Genomic DNA, 25,396 nt, shown 5'->3' on the forward strand with positions numbered 1-25,396 from the left:
GAGGCAGCAGGCAGGGCACCCAAGGCAACTGGCACTCGGGGCAAGAGCCCTCCCTTGCCCCACCCTTGTTACACACCTGATGCAAACACTAGGAAGCCTTCTCGCGGCTAGTGACATGGTGTGCACAACTGGGATGATCCTGCTTTGCAAGAAGACTGGCTAACTATTTGGCAGGAAGACTGGCTGCTGTCCCTGTCAGGCACATATCAGCTGAGTCACTCTTTTTCCTTGTTGCAGCTCCCGCTTCCCTCTGCCAGGGATAATGAAACGAGACAGTGAGGTGCCAGAATAACTACAACATTGGAAGGCTTCCAAGTGTTCCTTCATGTCTAAAACTGCACATGGTTCAGGGTGTGTTTTTAAATTAGTAAATCAGCATCAGGACTAGAGATGTGAAAATGCCTCCCCATCTCCCATAAACGTCTACTCTATAAAGAGCAAATGCACTTGATATGTATGTAAATAGTCAATGCAAGGCCTGTGGCTGGGTGTGTAGTAGCATGGAACAGAAACAGTAGGGATGCATGGCAGGAAGAAATGTTAGGGAATGGGCCATGAAATACTAGGGAAAAGGATGGAACCTTGCTCCTGAGGTCCAGCTCTTTCCCCCCTAATTTAATCAGCTTTTATTAAGAAGGATTGGTCCATTAGTTCTGCCTAGTAGGAGGTGCTAACAAATTATTTGACCCAATGTCAAAAGCCATCCTCTTTCAGGAGTGAGACGCCTGAAACAGGAGGCTGGAACCAGATTAAGTGAATCACTTTTGTGAGACTGAGCCATGGGAGAAGTTGATGCCTGGCTCTATCCTGTAGATACTGTAATAAGAGTTAGCATTCAAACAATGTTTTGGAGAGTTAAGGATGTGATTTGCTGTTTATTTCTAACTGCTGGTAGTAGCCCCAGTGTGGTAACTTTACATCTGGCAGAAACAGCAGCCACAGAGCAACAACTAAGTCCACGAAAACAACACCAGGAGATAACATCAGCATTGCCCCTTCCCCCAGCTGCTACTTGCAATTAAAGAAGCCAGAGATCCATGAATAGAATTCCTAAAACTCATTGCCCTTGGCTTTTGCACTGCACACACAGGCCATGAAGCTAGGTGATGGTGACTAGCCAGCATAAGGCCGCCTGCTGCGTTCATGGCGCAGGTAAGATTTCTACGGGGGGGGGGGGGGGGGGGCATGCTACATTTGAAAATATCTGGGAACTCCACAGTTTGGAATGGCCTGGAAGTTGCAATGTGATTGCTTCAATTTGTGTCTATCTGGAAAGGATTCCAGTGAGGATGCCACTTTGTTCTGAGGTGGAGAAAGTGGACTTGAACAAGCAGGGGCACAGCCCTGTTAGATGTGGAGTTCTGATACATTCCTCTTTGATTTTTACACGGAAGGTGCAGAGATATACCTACTGCAGGTGGGGTAGTCAGACTGTCCTGGGCCATTCAAAAGACTTTATAAAGCCTAACACCAGTTGAGTTTCTTTTCCGTCTGAAGTACCCCCAAAGGCTCGAGCCCTCTTTCGTAAGGCGATAAGGTCAAAAGGGCAGGTGAGCCTACCTACGGTCCATCGTTCTGTAGAAGGGCTTGCATGGCGAGGTGTGCAATCCCAGATTCCCCTTTCTCACATAACTGCACCTCCAGGATCCTCCCGATCCGCGCTAATTTCGAGGAGTGACCTTGGAGCTGAGCATTGCTGAAAGCCCACCAGGGACTGAGTCCGGTCGCTGCCCTGCCCACCTATCTCTTTGCAACGGGTTTCCGAAAGGCATGTGTGAGCAGGCACCGCAGGGGGCCCGAGACCCGGAGCGAGCTCCGCGTGCCCTTGTTGGTCGCTGTGTCAGCCTGTGCCAACCGGCAGGGCTGTTCTTTGCTGCAGGGAGGGCGGTCGCAGCCTCGCTCCATTCGGCTACCTTGCTTGGATTCCGCCCCCCGCCCGCTTTGACCTCGCGGCTCTCTCCAAGGAGGACCCCCGCGAAGGAGCGTGCGCGCACGCTGGGCGATCTCTCCAGGCATTGCAGGGGTCCATGGCGCTCCCGCAGTCAGGCAGGGGGTGGGCTTGCATGATCACCGCCGTTGGCTTTCGCGCTCCACATCTTAGAGCTGCGCGGAGCGGAGGAGGAGGAGCGGAGGGAGTCCACTCCACACCGCTGGCTGAGTCGCCAGTCTTCGCCTCGGTCGTTTGGAAGGGAGCCGGCAGCTTCCTTCCCAGCTGGAAGAGAGCGGGGGTGACTCAGGCTGCCGCTGCTCCATAGGAAGAGCTCCCAGCGAAGACTCCCTTCCCGTGCATCTTCTCAGGCCGTTGGGGCAAAGCGCACGGTGCCGGGGGCGTGCTGCTGAGGAGCCCCAGCCGAACTGCAGAGTTTGCAGGTCATTAGTGCTGCACCAAAGTCCCAGGGAGGTAAGTGGCGCCACGGCTGCTGCTGCTGCTGCTGGAAACAAAGCGGTAGCCGGCGGCCGGGAACTGAGCCCGGGCGAGGTCTGGTCGCAAGAGAATGGCTAAGGCGGCAGTCTCTTCTCCCGGCGGAGCTAGCGCTTTCAGTGGGCTGTGCAATGCAACGTTACATGGGGGGAGGGGGGGTTGCACTTATTTACGTCCTGCTTTGATCCCTAGAAAAGATGCCCTCCTCCGCCCCGCCCCCCACGCTCAGTGGGATCAGCAGTACCATGCTGCATGCTCGCTTCTCCCTGACGGCCCGCGTACCGACACGGCGCGATCCCGAGGCCGAAAAGGATGAAAGTCTTTCCCCGAGCAGCAAGGGCTCCTTGCAAAGTTTGCGCCTCGGATGGCGGTGTGGTTGCTGGCAGAGTGGCTGCCCGGAGGGTGGGAACCTTCTTCAGACGGTTGCCCTATAAGATCCAGGCCTCCAGCTTGCCTGTCCCGAGGACATTTGCCGGCGGGGAACCGAGCCTAGGTGGGCTATGGAGACGGGTGTTTAAGTTTAAGCGCAAAAGGAAAGCCGGAATAATCGCAGAGGAAATGGGATGGACCAATAAGCTGAGGATGCAATGGAAAAGTGCGGTCTGGTGCTGAGCTCCTGAGCAGCAACCTGAGCGTGGGAGGGGAAGGCATCAAAAGGGCAAAGCGAGCCGGGCTGCAAACAAGGCGACGATAATGAAAAGAAGGGCCGCCGTGCTCGGTCGTAGCTCCGCTCCTCTTCATGAGAGGCTCTCCCGCTCCGGGCTCATTATGTACCACGCGGGAGTATTTGAGCGAGCTGCGCTCTCCGAAGGCTGGACCAGCTCGTGACTGCTCGGTGCGGAACCATGTAGCCATCATCCGGCTCCTTCGTTGCAAAAGCTTTCGGGGAAGTTTTGCCTTGGCTCTCTGGGACCGCCGTGGTGAAGCTTTCAATACAAGGACTGGTTGGTATCTAGGCCAGGATGGATGATCTGCTAGCGATGCAAACAGATCTGACGATTTGCCTCGTTTCGTGATGTTCTTAGCAAGGCAAAATCTTTGGGGAGAGGGGGAGAAGGCGGGGCTGGAGGCAAATTGAATGCCAGGTGAGGAGGGGCTGTAGCCGCGTCGGCCTTTAAGGGGCTGGCTACCGGAATGCCTCCTGGAAGGTGCGGGGCTTGTGGAGGGGTTTGGAACCTGCAGGCTGCAGTTGCTGCTATTGCTATCAGTTCACGCTGCTTTCGTCTCCCCTTGCTGTCCTTCCCCTCTGTAGGTATCTGGAGTGCTTCTGTTCCATTTCTCCCCTTCCCGAGGAAACCTTCAGCCCTGGGAGAATAGGATGCCTAATATTTCATGAATAATGAATTGCCTTGTACAGGGAATACATTTCTCGCTGTAAATCAAGATGCTAGTGGGAGTTTCAGAAAAGCTGTTGAAGTAGCAAGAGGATGGTTTTTGGAGAAAAACCTTCTCTGCACAAAATCCACAGGAAGAACAAATCATGGACTTAGATTACCATTAATTAATCTTCTTTTTGCAATTGAAGATGCCTTTATGGCTATTTTAGGCCAAACATTCCATCAATTTTAACGCTTTTAAAAATCTTTATAAGTCAGGCTGGGCTGCAAATTTAGGCTTTGTTTTTGTCTCAAGGAGAAATAAAAGGATGGTACCGGTCACGGGAGAGAAATAGTAAGATTCAAATTCCATGCGTGTTTTGCCCAAGAGGTTTTTCCAAGGGAATCTGTTAGTCTTTTGGTGGTTTTTCAAAGAAGAGTGGCTACTGAACTTATGCTGTTCTTTGAAAAACTACTGCAAAACGGACTCCCCAGAGAAGCTTCTTGGGTGATACATGTAGGGAATTATCTGAGTAATAAAATATATTTTACCTATTTTTCACCCTTGGCCTTAACTTTATTTTTTATCTCCCATTTCATCTCCACGACAGTGTTGCAAGGTAGAGTAGCATGAGAGGTAGTCACTAGCCCAGTCTGTACCCAGAATTTTTGCCTTGACTCCTCCCAGCTCTGTGCTCTGTATCACATGTACTTTGTAATGTTGAATGCAATAAAAAAGTTAAACCTATAAAAGTGGCTTTGTGCCACCCTCCTACAAATGTTCCATAAAATTCTTACACTTCAATATGCTCTAAATTGGGTGGGGATACTCAGTGTTTCTGTGACAATCTCCAAATATTAACCAAAAACATAAGCACCTAAGTAATATATCACCTGGCACCTTCTTGATGTTACATGGCAGCCTTTAAAAAAAACTCACAAAAGATAGTCACCCATAAAATTTGCTGCTATCCAACTTCTGGAAAACCTGTGTAAGTAATTTTACTGAGTGAACTGTCTGAAAGGAAAATAAGAACAGCTCTCTTACAATTTACCAGCAGTTCGCTTTGGATATCCTGGAGGCACGTTTTAACTTGCCACAGGCCATAGGAGGTTCTTTACAACCTGCTATACAGATTATGAACAATAACAGTGATGGTAACAGCAATTGTCCTCTGAGAGAAAGGGAAACCTCTTACAGTACAGTCCGAAGCAGTTTGGGATTGCACAGAATTTATTTAGGGAAGCCCATCTGTCATGACCCGTGAGGCTGTGGTGACTTGTTTCACTCGCTGCATTTTGTTCTATTGATTCCTCTTTGTATTGGTTTAAAATGGTACCTCTTCAACATTGCAAGTGCTTCCAGTATGGTGCTGATTGTGCCAATGTTTTGATGTGAGCATGCAAATGCACAGCAGATGTGAAAGGCAGGGCTGAGGTCTACTCAGTAGTGCGCCGTGAATCCGCTTAGGTGTTTGCTACCTACTGCTTTTCTGCCATTGTATTGAAAGCAGTTTACAGTATGAAATTGCCTTTGCTTTTGATGCTGTTAACATGATTCCCAACTGAATTAAAGAGCTGAAAAGGGAAGAAGAAAGAAAATTGTAATAAAAATGCCTTGGCAACTTATATAGTAATTGCACAATGGCCCAAATGACTGGCCAAGGGAGAAGGCAGGGCTAGGAGGTAAGAGGCCAAATGACAGTTGCTCTCTGTTTCTGTCTCACTCACTCACTTGCTGTCTCTCTTATACAATTTGGCTGACTGTGCCCCATATAGAGAACAAATGTAGCTTATCTGCACCCCTTTTTTTGGCTCAGCTTTAAATTTGGGTCAAAGTTTTGTACCATCTTGTAGATGCAGAATATATTCAGAAAACATCTGATGGATTCAGCTTCAGCCAAAAAATGTAAGTAAGCTCTGTTAGTCCACAGAAAAATGCCAAAAAAGAGAGGTTATGTGATAGCTTTTAATTAAAATATTACAAAACTAGTGGGGCCCGGCCATGCGTTGCTGTGGCTTATTGTGGTGAAATGGGAAAGGAACAGTAGCAGCAAATCAATTGCAGAGGCCAGCAGTACGTGCTCATGGAAATGCGCAGGCTGATACTGTGTGATGTCATTGATGTGTGTGGCCGCATTCCGGGGGGGGGGAATGGAAAGGCACCCCTCCCACACATCTAGGCTGGCTGGTCATGATCCTTTACCTGGGAGTAAGTTTGGTTGGTGGCAATGTGTGTCGCTTCCGAGTAAACCCTCTGAGGGGCGTGACTCAGCCATTCAAAGTATGTCACGGTTGCTTTACCGAGCTTACTCCTGAGTAACACGTGCCTCAGAGGCAACCTGGTTTTCTGAACTGTAACCTCAGTATTCAGAGAATAAAGGCTGGCTGGGCCCTCCCTCTCCTCCCTTGCATGGCACCCCTCACTCTCTCCCCTCCCTCACTTCTCTTCCCTTGCATGGCACCCGTCCCCTACCTCCCTCCCCTTTCCCTTTGCTAGAATGGGTGGGTCATATCTAGATGCTGGTCCCCCTCCCTCCCCTCCCTTGCATGCCACCCCTCACTCTCTCCCCTCCCTAACTACTCTTCCCTTGCATGCCTCCCCCTCCATCCCTTCCCTCTCCTGCCCTCTCTTCCCTTGCATTCCACCCCTTCCCCTCCCTCCCTTCCGTCTCCCTCTGCTAGGGTGGGTGGGTCATATCCATATGCTGGGCCCGCTCCCTCCCCTCCCTTGCATGCCACCCCTCACTCTCTGTCCCCTCCCTCACTTCTCTTCCCTTGCATGCCTCCCCCTCCGTCGAGTAGGTGTGTTGTGTGGTAGCAGTGGGTGAGGCACAGAGAATGAAAGGTACCTGCATGTGAGGGGGGGGGGAATGTGTTTCAGGTCCACTTGAGTTATTGCCTATGTACTGTTTTCACTGCTCATATCTGGCCATCTGAGCGAACATTCTAAGGGCACGAACATTCTAAGGGTGACAGTTACACACAGGCAGCTTCATGGCCTGGTGTGCCAGGAAAAAGATGTTTTACCTGGCTCAGGTGTATTGTCTGACAGTGGGAGGTACATGAGAACACAGTCAGGGGAATGAGTAAGTGTCTGTGAAATTTTCAGAGCTTTTGGGCCAGCAGGTGTGGGGTTATTCTCGAAGCAACAAATGCATGGTTCCATCTATATATATAAATCTATCAATGCGTTTTTCTGCTGACAGGTAATCTCCCAAACTACTGGACCGATTGCTTTGAAATTTTCACACAATGTCACATTTGCGTGCAGCCAGGTTTCCATACTGTTTCCACACCTCCTGCTGTGTACATGTCACAACTGTGCCAGTTATCGTGTATATGCCACACCTGTGACAGTTGGAACCACAGTTCTATTCCACAACAGCGCCATCTGCTGGCCATCAAAGCACCACCCTCTGATACAAGGGAATCAACCATGCCTTCCTTGAAAACCACTGCCTTATGGAGTGAAAGGGATGGGGCGGGCCATCTGCACATGGCCCACCCACCCTAGTGGAGAAAGGGAAAGGTGAGGGAGGGTCCAGGGGTTTGCTGGACCAAATGCTCTGAAATTTGAACACAACGTAGTTCATGCCTCCCAGCGTGTTTTACGCTAGATAATTCACCTGCAAGGGAAGGGAGTGAAAGGGACACGACCAGCCACCTGCACATGGCCCACCCACCCTAGCAGAGGAAGAGGTACGTTAGGGAGGGACGGGATGGGTTGCCATGCAAGGGAACGGGAGAGAGGGAGGGGAGCGAGGGGCCCCTTGCACCTCCCCTCCCTTGCAATCATTGTCAATGACACACGTTCGAACCATTCGCTTCCCCTTTTCTTTCTTTTTCACTTCACCAGACTCAGCCACAGGAACGCGTGGCTGGCCCTGCTAGTTTTTATATATATAGGTAGTGGTCAAGTTTGAGTTTACCAGAATTCTTCATTAGGGTAGTAAAATAAGGTGGTAAAAAAGGTGTTTTGGGGCAGGCTGTACTCTGGGGTATGAAGTGTTTAAAATGAAATACAGGATGTATTGCAGACAGTTGGATTCCATGATGCTAGGTGCAAAAATGATTTCAAGATGCTCCAAATGCTGTTGGAACTGCTTCACTTCCAGTCATATTTTAGCACATTTGATTCTGATTTGCTTTCTGTGTAGGTCAGGAGTTAACAGTTTTAAAGTCAGCAGACCTATGGGCCAACATAACTGAGTAAAGGTCCTCTCTCTAACATTTTATAGTCACTATAAAATACTTTTCTGAATGTCCCTAAAAAGATCCAATAATTATTGCAAGGGGGTATTGTACTTCTCAAAAAATGTTGCAAGTACGTGTGAATAGCTGAGAACACACACACACACACACACACACACACACACACACACACACACACACACACACACACACAAGTACGTTCCTAAAGATTAATTTGGAGATAAACCAGAAATTAAGCATGATCTCAATGCATTTTATAGTGAAAGTTGGCAAGTATATGTGTACCTGTTCTCACTGTTTTTTTCTCATATTGTAAAATGAAAAAAGACTATATGAGATGGAAATATTAATTTCCATGTTTACTACCATCTTGTTACCAATTTTTGTGTTAGTCATTCAACATACTGTAAGACTAGCTAAAGTTGCATTCCATTGTTCAACTGATAGTACTCTCAAATGACAGGAATGGGCCCTTCTTTTCTGCTATCTAGATAGAATCTGGAGGGAGAGTTATATATGACTTCTTGGTCTGTTAGTGTATATTTGTGCATGCATGTGAGCATTTGTATACAGTATTTCATCTTCAGCTGGTTATTGAAAGGGAACTGGACGCGTATTTCATTGCATTGTGTACTACTTTTTTCAGAGTTAATGTGGAGTGTAATCACAAATATCAGAACTGTCCAATAAAAGAGAAGTCTGGTGGCATTTTAGAGATTCCAGTGAGCCTGGAATATGTTACATCAGGGCCCAGTTTGGCACCCAAATCCTGAGTGGCGACATTTGACATGTGACTCTTGAAAGGAATGGGCTTCTAAACCTAGCTGTTCCTCAGAGATCGTAGAGACAATCATGGAAGGCCTCCACAAAGCACATCTACAGTACTGCCTGGAAAGCCTAAATCCCCTCAGCCCTGACCTGGGCCCCCTGTTGACCTTCTTACAAGAGAGTATCTGTCAACAGCTAAAAAGCATCCATCCTTCATCACCAGGTAGCAGCTATAGCCACAATCCTACAGTTAGAAGAAGAAGAAGAAGAGTTTGGATTTATATCCCCCCTTTCTCTCCTGCAGGAGACTCAAAGGGGCTTACAATCTCCTTGCCCTTCCCCCCTTACAACAAACACCCTGTGAGGTAGGTAGGGCTGAGAGAGGTCACCCAGCTGGCATGTGTGGGAGTGTACAGGCTAATCTGAATTCCCCAGATAAGCCTCCACAGCTCAGGCAGCAGAGCTGGGAATCAAACCCGGTTCCTCCAGATTAGATACACGAGCTCTTAACCTCCTACGCCACTGTCCCCTTACCTAGACATCCATATATCATATGCTTCCTCAAAGGAGTTGTGCTGATCAACCCTTCTGAGATCCACAGATTCCCCTCATGGGGACTGCACATAGTTCTTTTGGTTGTCATAAAACCTGACAAAAGATGCATAAAGAATCTTCAGTATGCAAACAGTATTCAATGATCCCAACAGTTTGAGAAACTGTTTGAGCTGTTGTTGAAAGCGAGATTTGTTCCCCTGAAGAAGCATTTTAACGTGAAATGCATCTGGATCATCAAGTAAATATTGTTTATATACTGAAGATTCTCTGTACACCTTTTATTTTGTCTTGTTTTCACCTTTTCTGGTGCAGCCCGTTTCTGCAGTTCTTCACACAAAACGTCCCTTTGAACCCTTAAGAGAGGTTCCTCTTAAATAGCTCTGATGAAGACCCTCTTCCTTATGATGGTGACTTCAGCTGGGAGAGTGTTGGAAATGGGAATCTTGTCAGCCAGGAAAGGCCTATGTGTCTTCCACAAGGACAAAGTAGTGCTCTGGCTGGACCCCACCTTTATTCCCACAGTGAACCCAATTATCCACAGGAGTAAACAGATCAATTTCTCGTCTTTCTACCTCTGTCCTAGCCATCCCAAAGTAGCACTCTTTAGACTTCTGGAGAGTCCTCAGAATTTGCCTCCAATGAACAACGTGGAAGCTGCTCTACACAAGTAGACAATGCAGCTTTACAGCAGGCTGCTGTTTTACTGGCAGAATACTCTGTTAAATAAGAAATGCACCAGAAGAAATGCACTTCAAAGAAGGCTTTTATCTTCAGTAGATGATAGAGCTATTTACAAAGTATATATACAGTATTCACAAAACAGTCTGACAGTATCTCATGCAGAAAACTCCTTTTACATCTCACACACAGCTATCATACCTGCACTTGCTTTATACAGTTACCAGCCAATCATGTAAAGGTCAGCTATCCAGTTGTAACTGGTTATAGCAGGTAACAACAGTTACAGTACCCTTCAGCCTCTCTGATGATCTAAGCCATAGGTGTCAAACTCGCAGCCCTCCAGATGTTATGGACTACAGTTCCCATCATCCCCTTCCAGCAATGTTCTGGCAGGCCACGAGTTTGACACCTATGATCTAAGCTGTCTTTTTTTTCTCTCTTAATTTTTATCATTCTGCTCACAAGATGTACTCCCATTATATTACAATCTCTGACAGAAAGATGGCTAACAGAGTTTATGGTTGATGCACGTTTTGCCATATTTCATTGACTGAGACACCCAGTCACTTGGCTCCTACTGTATGGAAAAATCTTCTATCTCAGTATCCCATATATCATCCAGGCCTGGGGTAGCTTCAATTACTTGCATGGAGATTGTGCAGAAGACCCACAGAAGTAAGAGGTCATTGACACAAAGAGGTCATTGAGCCATCCAGAGCCCCAGGAAACATTGAGATAATGTTGGCATCCAAAAGAACTTCAAACGTCCAAATTTCTAACCGTACCTAGGCAGCCTTCTGTAAGTTGTGCAACAGAAAGATCATTAAAGCCACACAGGCCACCCTTCCAGACACTGACGCTTGGTCTCATTGGGGGAATCTCTATCTTCAGGCACCCCCAGGTTAAGAGGTTTCATAAACAATCCTTTCTCTCTACTATTCATCACTTTCTGTTGCAGAGACTGAAAGTGCCTCTCCAGGCCTCCCTGTGAACCATTAAGAGAAGTGTCTCTTAAGTGTCTGACTTTTAAACTCTTTTTCCTGGTATTTTGGAATGCCGAAGACTCTGTCAAGGATTATGTGTATTCTACAAAGATCAGTATGTCTTTTCATAGATATCACAAGATCTGTTTCCCAATTTTGGTGCAGTCCCTGAGCGAGAAAGAGTGACATATTGGAAATTAAGGAAAAAATTTTCACTGAGGAAGTTCGACTCATTTGTGACATTTCACTTGATAGCTCAAGACAAGAAAGTATCCAAAGCATCACTAAGTAGATGGATGCATCAATGTATATTGGCAGCTTGTGACGCAAAAGGTCTACCTCTAGCCATGGGGATCACAGTGCACTCTATGTATAGTGCATCTATATCTACTGCCTTCAGTACAAATGCCCCAGTGGAAGAAATTTGTAGAACAGCGGTATGGATCTCTGTCTACATTTATAAGACATCAGATGAATACAATAGCTGGATACCACAGCCTCAGTTTTTGCCACTTTCAGATGGAGGGTCTTACAGAATGTCCTGTGACATGTCTCTGTGTATTATAAGTGAATCCCACCCCAGGATTTTTGTATAGCTGTTGGATGTCCCTGCTATCAAAATGATGCCCTCAATCCTAGATGAGAATTGAACATTGGATACTTACCTTGAAGGTTTCTTCTATGTGGAACTTGAGGCATCATTTTGTTTTACCTTGAATTAGAAGAGGACATTCTGTGTTTTTATGTGGAGGAACTAATGTCCACTCCAAACTGTTTATCACCTGTTGTTATTTATCAATGTGGCAGTATGTTCCTCTTCATTTAAATGTATAGTAGGTTTTCCTGGGGCTCTGGATGGCTCAGAACTGAGTGGAAGCAACAGAGGGAAAAGAAGCTGAAAGGCTGCAACTAGTTTCCTGCCTCAGAAAATGTTGGGAAATTCTCCCAACTATCAAAATGATGCCATCAAGTTCCAGCTAAAAGGAATCTTCATTTTAAGTGATCTACATTCTAATTTCTATACTGTTCCCTCCATATTATGTTTGAGACAGATTCAAAAAGGTAAAAAAACAGATAATAGAATACAATAAAGTGAAAAGAAATATACATCAATATCCAGAAACATTAAAATCTAAGCAAAAAAAGAAAAAGCAGTCAAGATTACCTGTTAATGGTAAGTTAAACCGATTACTGTTCAGAAACAGCATCTAAAGTTCTTTGAAAAGAACCTAGAAACCATTTCTGAGAACAGTTTGTGCAATGTAGGGCCAGCTCTAACATTTTAAGAACAACCTGGTGTTGAAAAGTTAATGCATTTGGCATAAGACTGAGAGTAAGAGGGCAGACGATGTTTGAGTGAGGCAGTACAATAGAAAAGGCTCTGTTCTTATCATCCACCTCTTCCAAAGACAGGAACACATGGAACTCCAGGGTCTTTGATGACAGCTGAATTTATTGAACCAGATATGTTTGTTTATTATCTCAGCCTTCAGTAGCTTTGTGAGATGGACTCTGGGGATATTTTTATCGCTGTGTAAGAAGTGGAGAACAAGAAACCTCCTTTAAGTACCAGACAAAACAGTTTTGAGAACCATTAGAAAGCACAAATGGAAACTCAGACATTCCCAATTTAAAAATTTTGCTCATCCATGAAGTTAGCGGGAATTCTCTGCATTCAGTGGAATCATGAAAAAAGAAGTGCAAGTTGGAGCTCTTTTGGACACTAACAGGTTAATCAGTGTTCATTGGTAATTTTCTGCTGCTTCACAGGTGTGAAGTAATCTGAGAATATGATAAGTGTTTGTATGCCAAGATGGAACATGAAATCAACTAACATCGCTAAACTATCTTTTCATCACTGTATTGAATTTATAAATGCATGTTTGAATCCCAGCAGAAGCAGGTGACTTTGCAATCTAGCAATGTAGCAACCCAGTCACAAAGAGCCCAATCCAAATTGTGGGGGGAGAGGGGGGGCTGAATGTGCATAGGGAGCAGAGGAAGGGTTTGCTGATGCATTTGCCCCCTCTACTGGGTCCTGGAAAAGGGTGGCACGTCCATTAAGCCCTATGGAGGGCTTTCTGCCGGTGGGTTTTGGGTTTTCTTATATATTTTTCTTTCCACGCCACTGGAAAGCCCTGTAGAGGTGGAGAGGCAGCATTGCATCAGTGCTGCCCCAACCACCTGGGGATCTGAATTGGCTGTAAATCAGTAGCATCGGCTGTAACCTCTAGAGCTCATTCATCTACTTATGGACTAATGTACCATTATTTGCCACTTGTGTTTAGCCTGTGTGGGAAACAGGATGTTGGGCTGGATGGACAATTGGTCTGATCCAGCAGGGCTGATTTTATGTTCTTTTGCCTTTTATTGTGCTTAAAAGTATCTTCGAGACCGCATCACCCCATATGTCCCTGCATGGCCTCTCCGTTCTGTGGAGGCCAATTTACTAGTGGTCCCTGGCCCCTCAATGATGCGGCTGGCCTCCACACGGGCCAGGGCTTTTACGGCTCTGGCCCCGGCCTGGTGGACCACTCTTCCTCCGGCTGTTAGGGCCCTGCGGGACCTCAGTGAGTTCCACAGGACCTGTAAGACGGAGTTGTTCTGTCGGGCCTTTGGAGGGACCAGCCGCTGAAATGGTGCCCCTAGTTGGCTCTTCACATCTGGGCCTGTCATCTTGGGACTCGTCCTCCTCCTCCAGGGAGAATTTTAAAAAATGGGGTTGGCCGGACGCCTCTATTACTGTTATTATTGTTGCTATCGCTGTTTTAAAGGTGTTAGCTATTTACCTATATTAATATTTTATACTGTACACCTCCCAGAGCCCTTTGGGGATGGGGCGGTATAAAAATCCAAACAATAAATAAAAAATAAATATAAATAAATAAAAGGGAGGAATTTTGAAGAACAGATAGGCAAAAGGAGCTGAGAATGCTCAAACAGTTAACAAAATTAACTTAGTTCTGGAACATAAATAATGAGTTGCTGTCTGACAAGAATGTACATTGACTCCCATTTGGTTGCATATTATACTCATGGTACGTTTGTCAGTCAAATAGTTTGAGAATATACTCATCTGATGCATTTTTTCAGCCATGGAAAATAGTTTTGAGGAGATACATGATCACAATAAGTAGAAACCTTGTGTCATATTGTATCCCAGAAAGGGTCATGGTCATGTTCCGTATAATGAAACAAGTGCAATTTAAAGGTGATTCCTTTAAAGACAAGCATTAGTTTTCACCAGCTTCTGAGAAGACAATAAGATTAGATTGAGAAAATTTTAAAGCCTCTTCAAATGGACAAATTAAATGGGGTTGTGAATTTAAATGGATTATTCAAACCATATTAAACCTCCATGCAGCATATATTATTTAACTGAAGAGTGTATTTTTCTCAGTTTGGTTCATTTCTAAGGTAGTTTGTGTGCAGCTTCTTGGATTTCAAGATAAAGCAACTTTAAAGAAGGTTGTTATATGAAAGTGTGTGTGCGTATGCACGTACCATCAAGTTGCAGCTGACCTATGGTTACCGGACAGGGAGGCAAGGGAGGTTCGGAGGTGGTTTGCAATTGTCTGGTTGTGGGCAGGCTGAGAGAGTCCTGACAGAACTGTGACTGGCACAAGGTCACTCAGCAGCCTGAAATCAAACCCAGTTCTCCAGATTAGATTCCATCATTTTAACTGCTACACCACACCGGCTCATATTTAAAGGAGGGAAGAAATCTAATATTCAGCTCAGAAAGTAAACAGTATTTAAAAATGTGTTGTGTGTGTACTATTCTGTCATCCTGGAGTTGGTATGTATGACCAGGGTATTTTAAATCAGTTTCAGAAAAATTTCCATCTTGAAATTCATCTGAGAAGCAAAGAAAGTGTGAAAACTCATGTACCCAAGAGTCCCTAATAATTTGACATAGATCGTTTCATGGAGATACGAAATTGCCTTTGCACTGGAGAAAGTCACTGATGTATCAAGTCCAGTACACTTTGCTTCAACTGACAGTGGCTGTCCGATGTCTCATATAATTGCTTCTCAGTAACCCTTTGGCTCTCCCCTCTCTCTTTCCCAAGCTGCAAGTGTTTGAGTTGCTTCTTGAAGGGAAATCCTAGTGGCCCCCATTCTGTCTCCTGAATATGATCTGTCACTAGTCAAACTATTTACCCCTCATTTTGTCCTCCTTACAGAAATTGGGTGTGCATGTGTGTATGTGGAATCACTGCCCCTCTAGCTTGGCTGGAGGTTTTGATATCTTTTAATGATTGAGCAGCCAGACTCAAGCATAAGAATTCATTTGCAATCTGAGATCTTTAAAAGATAATAAAATTACTAATTGGCACACATCTTAGAGCAGTTGAAAGTGCAGAAACAGAAATATTAGAACACAGAGCAGGTGCTATAGTAAGCTAGGATATGAAGTGTGAAATGAATATTGAATAAGTTACAGTGGTCCTAGTTTTATTTTGATATTTTTCTCAGAGAAATGAATGCAAGACAGCAAGAATGTTAAACAAAAGGGTGGTCTGTGGCACTGATGAACAGAGACTTCAATTCTGTTCCTTCCCATCTACTCAGCCTTGTTGCACTTTCACAAAGTGAGCAGAACATTTAACCCCACTAACAAAGGGAGGGGGAATTGCACCCAGGGCATGAGCTGCCTGCGTGCCCCCTCCCACCCACAGCCCCACCTCGACATGTGATGCAATGGCAGCACCCGGGACAAGCCACCCCGGATGTCCCCATTGCCGCTATGTGTCTGTTTTACCCTTTCCTTCTGGAACAATTATTTTGGAGGAGAGGCGGGGTTCCACTTCCCTCTAAACCAGCATTTACCCCCAAAAGTCATGCTGTGCACTGCTGGTTTTTAGGGTTTCCAGCTGGAATATTAAAAGCAATCCATCTTTTTCTCTGCTGATAGGGTAACCTCTGTTTCCCTCATGTGTCACTGTGAATGTGTTTTCTTCTGTGAGTATAACATGAATGGTTTACAGCAAAGTTCACCACTAAGGGTATGTTTTCGCTGAGGCAAATGGTCCCTTACACAACTGGTACTACCTAATTCTTAAACTGGAGATATATGGATTGAATGTGGGCTCTTCTGTTTTCTTTTGCTGTGCCAGAGCCCTTCATGCTATTAAAGATTAAGGGGGAAAATGCTTCCCCTTGTCTTTTGCCCCTCCCTGTGCCACCTTACCTATTAAGGTTCCATTGCCCCAGTACAAAATGTGCTTGAGGTACATTTGAACTCTTACTTATTTGTCTTATTTCTTGCACTGGTTGGTTGATCACAGGAAGTCCAATATCTGAACAAACATTCCCTTCAAATATTATATTTCCAGAGCAGAAACAGGAGTTTGAAGTAAGCATTACAAAATGGGTTTCTCAGGATAACTACTTTATAACCCATGTAGTAAATGGCTTAAGAGGTTACAAATTAGATATTTAAGAAAATAAGGTAGCAGATTTAGCCAGTGTAGTGTAGTTGTTAAGAGCAGGTAGATTCTAATCTGGAGAACTAGGTTTGATTTCCCACTCCCCATCTGAGCAGTGGACTCTTACCTGGTGAACTGGATTTGTTTCCCTGCTCCTACACATGGAGCCTGCTGAGTGATCTTGGGCTAGTCACAGTTCTTCAGACCTCTCTCCGGACCTCTCTCCATCCCACCTATCACACAAGGTATCTGTTGTGGGTAGAGGAAGGGTTTGTAAACCTTTTTTAGTCTCCTTACAGGAAAGAAAGGGGGGTTGCAAATCCAAACACTTCTTCTTCTACTACTACTTGAAGTCCTGTAATCAACAAAAGCAGCCATGCATCGTTAGAAGAAAATACAATCTAATCGATTTTTTGCTTCCTATAACACCCAAGCCAGAATGCCTTCAGAATACCAACCAGCATGTGATTCCATCTCATCTTTATCAATTGTGCTTCCACAGATAAAAACATTGCTGCCCTGATTAATCTAACAATGAAAGCATGAAGCCCCGTTTTCAGTCAGGGTTGTACTTCTCATTCTGGAGGTGGATATTTAACTGTGCTCTTGAAAGTCTTTGGGTATGTTTTATTGCCCTTTAATCAGTTTCTAAATATTTATTATTTCTCTTCTGCCAATGGAATAATTTCTCTACCTTTATTTAGCCTTTCCTGTCACCACTGTCCAGCCTACAGCAGCACATAAAGAAAACTAATAAGAATCTGTCTCCAACCATCTTTGTCTTCATTAGATTTTTATCAGCAACCACAGACTCTACCAGTGCTTAACTGAAACTACTGTTGAATTGAATTTTCAGAATTAAATAATGTTGCTTTAGGATATAAATGCAGAATTTCAGCAAATGCCCTACTATCTGCAGAGGAGCCCAGAGATAATATGACGTTCAGAATAATGCACTAGTTGGGGGTGGGTGGGTGGGAATCCTTTTTAGGAGAAATAGTACTGTGTTGCATCTATAGTTACCTTATACTGAGTCAAACCATTGAACGTGTAGCTCAGTTTTGCCTATTTTTGCTGTTAGTATATCTCCAGTATTTTGGAGAGAAGTGTTTCACATCCTTTGTATCCCTTTAATGAGATATGCTAGGGCTTGAACAGGGTTCCTGTTGCATGCAAACTATGTGAGCTAACCCCTGAGCTGTGATCCATCATCAGGTAGAACAATATTGATTTAAACTCAATAGGTGTAAGTAGGTCTGTTAAAATGAGTGGAGCTATGCTTCAGTTCTTCAGCTGAAGATTTGATCTACTACAAAAAAAATCATTGTTTGTTTCTGCCAATTTTAAATTAAATTTGACTGCATATCAAAGGCTACAGCTTGAAAGACAAATTTTGAAACTGGAGAAAAAAAATTATGTAGAAAGAGAAAATACTGAAATTTCAACAAGAATCTCCCTTTGGGGAAAATCTAGTCCATTATTTATATCATATAACATGTATTCTACAGGGTAACATATGCAAAAGAGAAATCCCTGCCTGAAAGAGATGAATATCAGTTAGTTTCATGCTTGAACCTCAGTTTGGAGTGATAATAAGGGTTGAAGGTTTATACCCACTTTCCTCAATTGTAAGGAGTCTGAAAGTGCTTACAAACTCATTCCCTTCCTCTCCCCACGACAGACACCTTGCACGGTAGATGGGGCTGAGAGAGTTCAGAGAGAACTCTGACTAGCTCAAGGTCACCCAGCAGACTTCAAGTTCAGGAGAGGGAAAACAAATCTGGTTCATCAGATTAGAGTCCACTGCTCAGGTGGAGGAGGGTGAAATAAAACCCTATTCTTCAGATTAGAGTCCACTGCTCTTAACTACTATACCTCACTGGCACACTGACTAAAGGGTTAGGCTTCAAAGAAAGACCTATTCCTAATGATCAGTTGATTTGCCGATGTGGGTCTTTTCAGCTTTCTTTTCCTACAGCAACCCCTTGTGGTCTGCCTCCAAGTTGTTTCACGAGTTACAGGAGCCTTAGGGATAAAATAGCACAATACATGGAAGCTGCAGGAATATGGGTATTGACTAAAGTTGTCTGACCTCTCTTCTGCAAGCACAACCTCTAGAAAATTCAGGAAATAGGTAAATGGGAAAGTTCTGTAGGAGCCAACGCCATTACAGTAACCCAATGGATGAAATCAAGTTAGGTTATTTGTCTCTTTCTTCTTATAAGTCCTGTAATAGCATTGTTTAATAACAAGGACAGCTCTGGGAACTGACTGTCATATTGTATTGATGCATCATAAAATATTTTTAATAAAACCTGGTTTCATCAATTCATGGCAAAAATGAGAAGTATCCTTTTTTAAAGCTACTTTAGAATTCAGTGTTCTTAGTATGTTTTAGAACAAAGGCTCCAATCTATTTAAGCCTGTGGGACCTTTGGAATTGATGCAGTGTATCAAAAGTTATCCCTTAATAATGGTATGGTAGACAAGATCAAAACACAAAAATGCTGGGAAATTAGTCAGAAATCCTTGTGCTAATGAGATGGAATGTATAGGGAAACTCCTTCCCCACAGTTCCTGATCTTGAAAATTTCAGCCACATGATTTCACTAGCACCTGTGTCAGACTCCTATCTCTTTCTTCTTTTGCTCTCTGAAACTTCAGTCTGTTTGAGCTTGAGTTCCCAGAGAGAGAAGCTTTTATGATTGTGTAGGCTTGAAGCCTGAACCAATGTTTCTGAAAAGCCATGAGACTACTAGGCAAGTCAGTCTCTTGACACATAGTGGTGGGAACACCCACAAAATGGCTGCCAAAAGAGGTGAAGCCAACCTCAAAATGGCCACCATGGCCATACAATGAAGATCCATGTGTTATGGTGGCAGCTGCTGCCAAAACATTTTTAAAGAATCTTCATATGCAATCAGAAGTCCTGCTGTTTAAAACATTTAAATTTTTTAAAATATTTTTTTAATATTTAAATCCCAATCAAATGTTCATGAGAGTGATGTTCAAGCATGTTCATTTCTGGGAAGTTAATGCATATGGAAAATGTCTTCTTTCGTCATATTTGGATTCACCAAGAACTCTCTCCTGAAGCTGAGAGCCATGAATCTAATTGCTGGTGAGCTTTTTATCAAAAAAGGACTTCCTGTTAAATGAAACACAGTATTTGGATGCCAATAAAGGCCTTGGAGAAAACATAGAATGAATTCATGTTTTTTAAACAGAGAGATGGGGAAAGGACTAGCTAGGAAAGAGTTAGGAGTGTTTCTAGGGGACCCTTTCCTTCCCTAGTCAGAGTATGTGCATGTGCCCTTCAGGAATATTCCTGACAATGGAAGGTAGCAAGTGATGCTCAGTCTGTGGGAATGGGGAGTTTGTAGCATTGGCTGAGGGCAGGAAGTGCTGAACCAACTCAGGAGGAACAGTGTCCACCCCGAAAGTCGCCTTTCCCCTCTGCCTCTCTCCAGCCCCATTTTTAAAACTGGAATCCATTACAGTATGCCCTTTGGTCTGCTGTCTCTGACCTTCAATCAATTCCCTAAAAAACCTTAAGGGTGGTGAAAGGACAAATCATCTGTTCCTTTCTCCTGTGAGAAGCTGTATGTGGAAGTCTCTGACCTTGCATTTCTTTCTCACATCCTGATGAAGGATGACTGCCCTCATTCCTGGATGTGGTCATGTGAAAGGAGTTTCCCTTACAATTCATCCACCTGTGATTTTTACAGGGTCCCTTCTGTCTATGATTATGTATTGCACTGAAAGCATTCTTAGCTAAACATAGCAGAATTTAGAGCATGTCACTTGTGTACAATGGGAGAGCATTCCTGCAGGCTATAACAGTAATAAACAGCTTTTATTGTAGAAATCTATTTGCTGGTTCTGGCATAATCCATCTATTTTGCAGTAGCCTCTGAATAAAGCCAACTCTATATTAAATGACTAGGATGCCTATTATCCAAAACAGAACCATTTGTATACAGAAAATGAGGCAAGTGATGGGGAAGTAATAGCATGTAAAAGAACAAAACTGTTGTAGAATTTGAATCAGCTGGGGAAAGTAGCCTCATCTAAAGAGGAGTCCAAATCAGGTTTCTTATCATTTGAAAGGGGGTTCATTGGCTTGAAATTATAAAGGAAGAGCTCTGACATGTTAAAAGTGTGCCTCCTTACTTGTGCATATTTTTTCCTTCCAGAAGTTCAAACTATTAAAACCAGCAGCATAAAACAAGTTCTGAAAATGCCATTTACTCGGAAAATGTGTTTCCCTCCCATTAGTACAGATTATATTATTTTGTTCCCTGAAATTTATTCACGGGGGAGATTTGCTGTCATGAACGTATTAACCTAACAGAAGCTTCTCTGAAGTTCCACCCAGTGTGTGGGCTGCAAGTGGTTGCTGCTCTGAAAATCTCCCAGTCTAAACAGTCAAGATATTTTAGCAGCATACCCTTTTCCCTCTGCCCCTGCATGGTAGACACAGCTGCTTCATTGTTATTATGTGGAGCAGGTTGTTGATGTGTACTGAATCTGTGTTGTAGAATCTGTGCTGACTCTTCATAATCTCTCTAGTTAATTCCCTGCTTTCCATTTCAGTTGGTAACAGGATTCCAGTGTGTAATGTTATTTGAATTTTTGAAAACATTGTTTAGGGAGTGACAAATATATTGATAGTTATGATTTCAAAATACAGATATGTGGACTTTTTGCACCTAGCGTTTCAAAATGTTGTGGGTTAACACATATCATTATCAGCTTTTCAAGTGACTTGACTTCGTTGCCTGTGATTTCCACAGTTAGTGTAAAACCAGTGTACTTTATTTGCCTACAATGCAGAGCTTGTAATTGAAGCAGCCTTCTTCAAAATGATACTATTTTATCTTGATTTCCAGACTGAACAGTTTATCTTTCTTTCTTCTAATGCTGTTTGTTCTCTATCAGTCCCCATGAAAATCTCATGAACATATTAACATATTAACATTAAGAAGGTTCTGTAGGATCAAATCCAAGGAAACATGTTTGCTTTATACCACTAAAAATAAACAAAGACCTGGCCAGGAAGAACTGTTAACACAATTGCTGTGGAATGTTAATTCATGTTCCTCAATTGTCCTTCCTGTAGGGTTTAGCTCAGAGGTGTCAAACATGCAGCCCAGGGGTTGGATTTGGCCCCTTGAGATGGCTTGTCAGACCTGTGAACCAGCTGAGGCAACCTCTCCTTGCCCCTGATGTGGCCTGGCAAACATGCTGTGGCCACCTTCACCTATAAGGGCCAATCTGGGCTGCCGAGCCTGCTTCAGGTACAGTAAGGGCAGAGATGTTTTCCCAGTAATTATTTTAACAATTAAAGATTATACTATGAAGATTATATGTAAGACAGTCTACTGCAGGGGTCTTCAAATATGACCCTCCAGATGTTCATGGAGTACAATTCCCATCAGCCCTGCCACTTGGCCATGCTAGGAGGGGGATTCACAGTTCTGCACAACAGTTCCAGCACTCTGGCCCCCACCCAGCTGTTTCTGCTGGAACTGGCCAGTTGGGTGAGTTGTGTGCTGTTGCCCTGTGGCAGCAGGGGACAGGGAGAGCTCCTGGAATGGGTGGTGACTCTCCCCTTGTGCCTGGGGGGGGGGGGGGGCGGCGCCGGCGGGGGGGGGCGGCTCCACAGCTGGCGGTTTGAGCTCACTATGGAGGGCAGGCAGGCGAGTCTTGAGCTGGGTGCAACTGCTGCCTTGAGACACCCTTCCTGAGAAGCAGGTTTTAAAAAAGCATTTTCACAGCATACTCCTGTACTGGTGAATCATGCAGTGTCAAAGACAGGGAGGGCTTGTTCTTCACAGATATTTGGAAGACGTTAGCGGAGGACTTAAATGTCTGTTACCTGTCATCTCAGCAATGAGCTGCCAGTCCCAGGAAACATTTTTAATGCAAACTCTCAGTTCATTTGTTACATGAGTCACAATTCGCTTTTTGTGTGACTTTTGCAGCTGATGTCCTTCATAGGAGGGATGATCAATGATATGCCCCAGCTACATCCATCTGATCATTAAAAATAAACTTGAAATAATACACACGTACACAAATGCAAAGGTTTTCCACTCTTCAAATTTTTGTTGACATAGCATAGCCCAGTAGGAAAAGCAAGTATTCTCATTCCCATGGTGTAGATGTGATTCTGAATACTCCCTGGAACCTCCTTCCCCATAACAAGAAGTTTCACTGGTGTGAGAATCAACCAAAACTGCATTAGTGCTGCTTCACCTGGGGCTAACATCAGAAAGTAAAAATGTATGAGTGTTTCCAAATGAATGAGAAATCAAAGCAGACAATCCCATTTTGTTTAATTTTTCTGAGTAATGTAATTGAATTGGAAAAGCACCTTACATGTTTGTTCAAGCATTTTGTTGCCCTGGATCTTCCCTTCTTCTACTTTCTCCTTCAAGTCTGTCTCCTGGGCCATTCCTCCCTTCCCATGCAGTGATGTAGCTATAGATTTTTTATTGGGTGGGTTCGGGGGGCGTGACCCCACCCCTGGGGGCATGGCCACAACTCCCCAAGCCTCAGTGCTTATAAAAGCAGCTCTCCGAGGCTGGGGACAGCAGACTCCCCTTCCCCATCCTCCCACTGGCTGGGCTCCCAGCAGGCAGTCCCTTCTGCCCTCCCCTCCGGGCAGAGGCGTAGCTAGGGAAAATGGAGCCTGGTGGAAAATCTGAGTCCCCACCCCCCACGGGCAGCTGCTGTGATGCTGGAATCCACCCCCAAACAGCATCATTTTCAATGGTGTTTAAACTAGGGAACCCAGATTCTCCTTTTAAATCCACTTTAAAGGGAGAATCTGGGGTTCCCAGTTTAAACAACATGTTTTGGGGTGGATTATCCCCCACACTGAAACAGCATCACTTTCAATGTTTAAACTGGGGACCTCAGATTCTCCCTTTAAATCCATGCCGAAGGGGTTGGATTTAAAAGGAGAATCTGGGGAAATTTGGGGGGTGCCTACTGTCAGGGGTTAAGCAATTGTTAAGCTAGCAGCACCAAACTTTCAGGGTATCTTTAGGAGACTCTCCTGATGATACCACCCAGGTTTGGTGAAGTTTGGTTCAGGGGGTCCATAGTTATGGACCCTCAAAGTGTAGCCCCATCTTCTATTAACTCCCATTGGAAACAATGGGGGATGGAGGCCCCCCTTTGGGAGTCCATAACGCTGGACCCCCTGAACCAAGCCTCACCAAACGTGGGTGGTATCATTAGGAGAGTCTCCCAACAAATCCCTGACATGTTGGTGCTGCTAGTCTAAAAGCTGTGCTCCCTACAGGCCAAAAACTGAAAAAACACTAAAAAGACAAAAAAAACCACAAACGGGGGTCGTAGCTTTGGACATGTAAGGGGGGGGGTTGAACTTGGGGGAAAAAAACCCTTACCTACTTCCTTGCCCCTATGTCTGCCCTCTGCTTACCCAGCTGCTACAGCACTGCACTTGGCAGCAGCCTGAGGCCAGAACACAGCAAATTGAGAGGAGGAGGTTTTATCAGCTCCAGGGGGCATCAAAATAAATGAATGAAATGATAACAGCTTTTGTTTAAAAAGAATGTTGAAAATGTGAATATGGCATGAAATGTCCCTGTGTTTGTGGGAAAAATTCTTTATTGATAAGCTCTGAATATAAGCAGGTTGTCTTGGATGATCATGTGAGCTGAGAACTTTGGTTTAGCAGGACATTGTGCCAGCATCACCCAATTTATTTTTCTGGCACCTTTTTTTTCATTCTTTCTCTCCCACTCTTTCAGGCCATCACTCTAGCCCAGGATAGCAGCCATGGACAATAACATTGCTGAGCACCAACTCAGTGGTGAGTAATCTCAAACACTGGTGAAATTTTTAGGACATTATCTGTGGAGATTCTGACCGTATAAAGCTGTTTTATCTGTTAATATATTTTTCCTCTATACCTGATAGCTCACTCACATAGCTCTGGGTTGGTACACATCCTAGTGAATTTTCCAGCCCTTTCTGGCTTTAAAGCCATTGTAGAATGTTCTCTTACTTCTATGAAAATAAGCATAACTGATGTGGGTAGCTCTCAGAAAATATTTTTCTTAAAGATATGCTGTCTGGGGGCCACTGCTAAGACTTCTATTTTAAAGGTCACATCTGTCTAAGCATGCAAGGATAGTAAGGGCTGCAGAGCCATCCATTTCCTAGTAAAGGGGTATATTCTTACAAATGCTTTCTAGAAATTTTCCAAATGGATGTTTCTGAGAAGTAAACAGAATGCAGTGTACACTTACCTGTCTTTGAGTCTTTTGGAAACTGTCACAGAAAGAAATCTTGAGAACCCCTGCCAGGGTGTACAAAAAAGTGTTTTTATTTAATTTGTTCAAGCAGTTCTGTCATTGCTGTCCTTCTGTGAGTCACTGACACAATAGAATGTATATGTTTACTTCTGAGATATTTATCATTAGTAAGCAGGAGCAGTTTCTTGTGCAGGTACAAAATTCATGTCGCATGAAGTTAAAATTTTGACCATAAATCTTTGTTGAAAAGATGATTGCAGTGCAAAGACTGATAAAAAAATGACTTGGATAAATATGGAAGTGCAATGTGTGCAAAGTAGACTGTCAAAATATGAAAGATTATTTGTTGAACTATAGAGAAAAGAAATATTATGATAACCATAAAGTTAAAAATAGATGCATTGTAAAAGTAATGGAAATACAAGGTGAAAGATACAGAAAGATTCCATAGAAACGGCTAATGCTGGAATTCACAGACCAATGCTACTGTGGATGAGGAACGGGAAACATAAAATGATTTAACAAAATATTTTGTACTAAAAGAAAATATACAATGATCGTAAAAATAAAATGTCAATATTTCCCTGCATTTGAAATTACTTCTGTAATCCCAATCAAAAAGCCATCCATTTTTAAAAAAGTTTATACAGAGATTCTACATTTCAGTTTTGCTACATTTGAGATTCATTTTGCTATATTATGGGTGAAGAAGTGTTCTAGTTCTATGGAA

At 43.9% G+C, this 25,396-nt stretch overlaps 1 protein-coding gene across 3 annotated transcripts in view; it reads left to right on the forward strand.

The window, feature by feature from the left end:
* Nucleotides 1–1,946: 1,946 nt before the first annotated feature.
* Nucleotides 1,947–25,396, forward strand: part of SYT12 (synaptotagmin 12) — a 69,555-nt gene continuing 46,105 nt past the window's right edge. The window contains exons 1-3 of one of the 3 annotated variants that reach the window (XM_048486409.1): nucleotides 1,947–2,401; nucleotides 2,615–3,366; nucleotides 24,160–24,221. In XM_048486409.1, the coding sequence (XP_048342366.1) occupies nucleotides 24,188–24,221 (34 nt within the window). In that variant the 5' untranslated portion in view covers nucleotides 1,947–2,401; nucleotides 2,615–3,366; nucleotides 24,160–24,187. Of the gene's footprint in view, nucleotides 2,402–2,614; nucleotides 3,367–21,494; nucleotides 21,673–24,159; nucleotides 24,222–25,396 lie in introns of all 3 variants that reach the window. The other 2 variants (XM_048486408.1, XM_048486407.1) reach the window with 2 other exon arrangements.

The sequence above is a fragment of the Sphaerodactylus townsendi genome, linkage group LG02 (genome assembly GCF_021028975.2).
Source record: "Sphaerodactylus townsendi isolate TG3544 linkage group LG02, MPM_Stown_v2.3, whole genome shotgun sequence".
Lineage (NCBI taxonomy): Eukaryota > Metazoa > Chordata > Lepidosauria > Squamata > Sphaerodactylidae > Sphaerodactylus > Sphaerodactylus townsendi.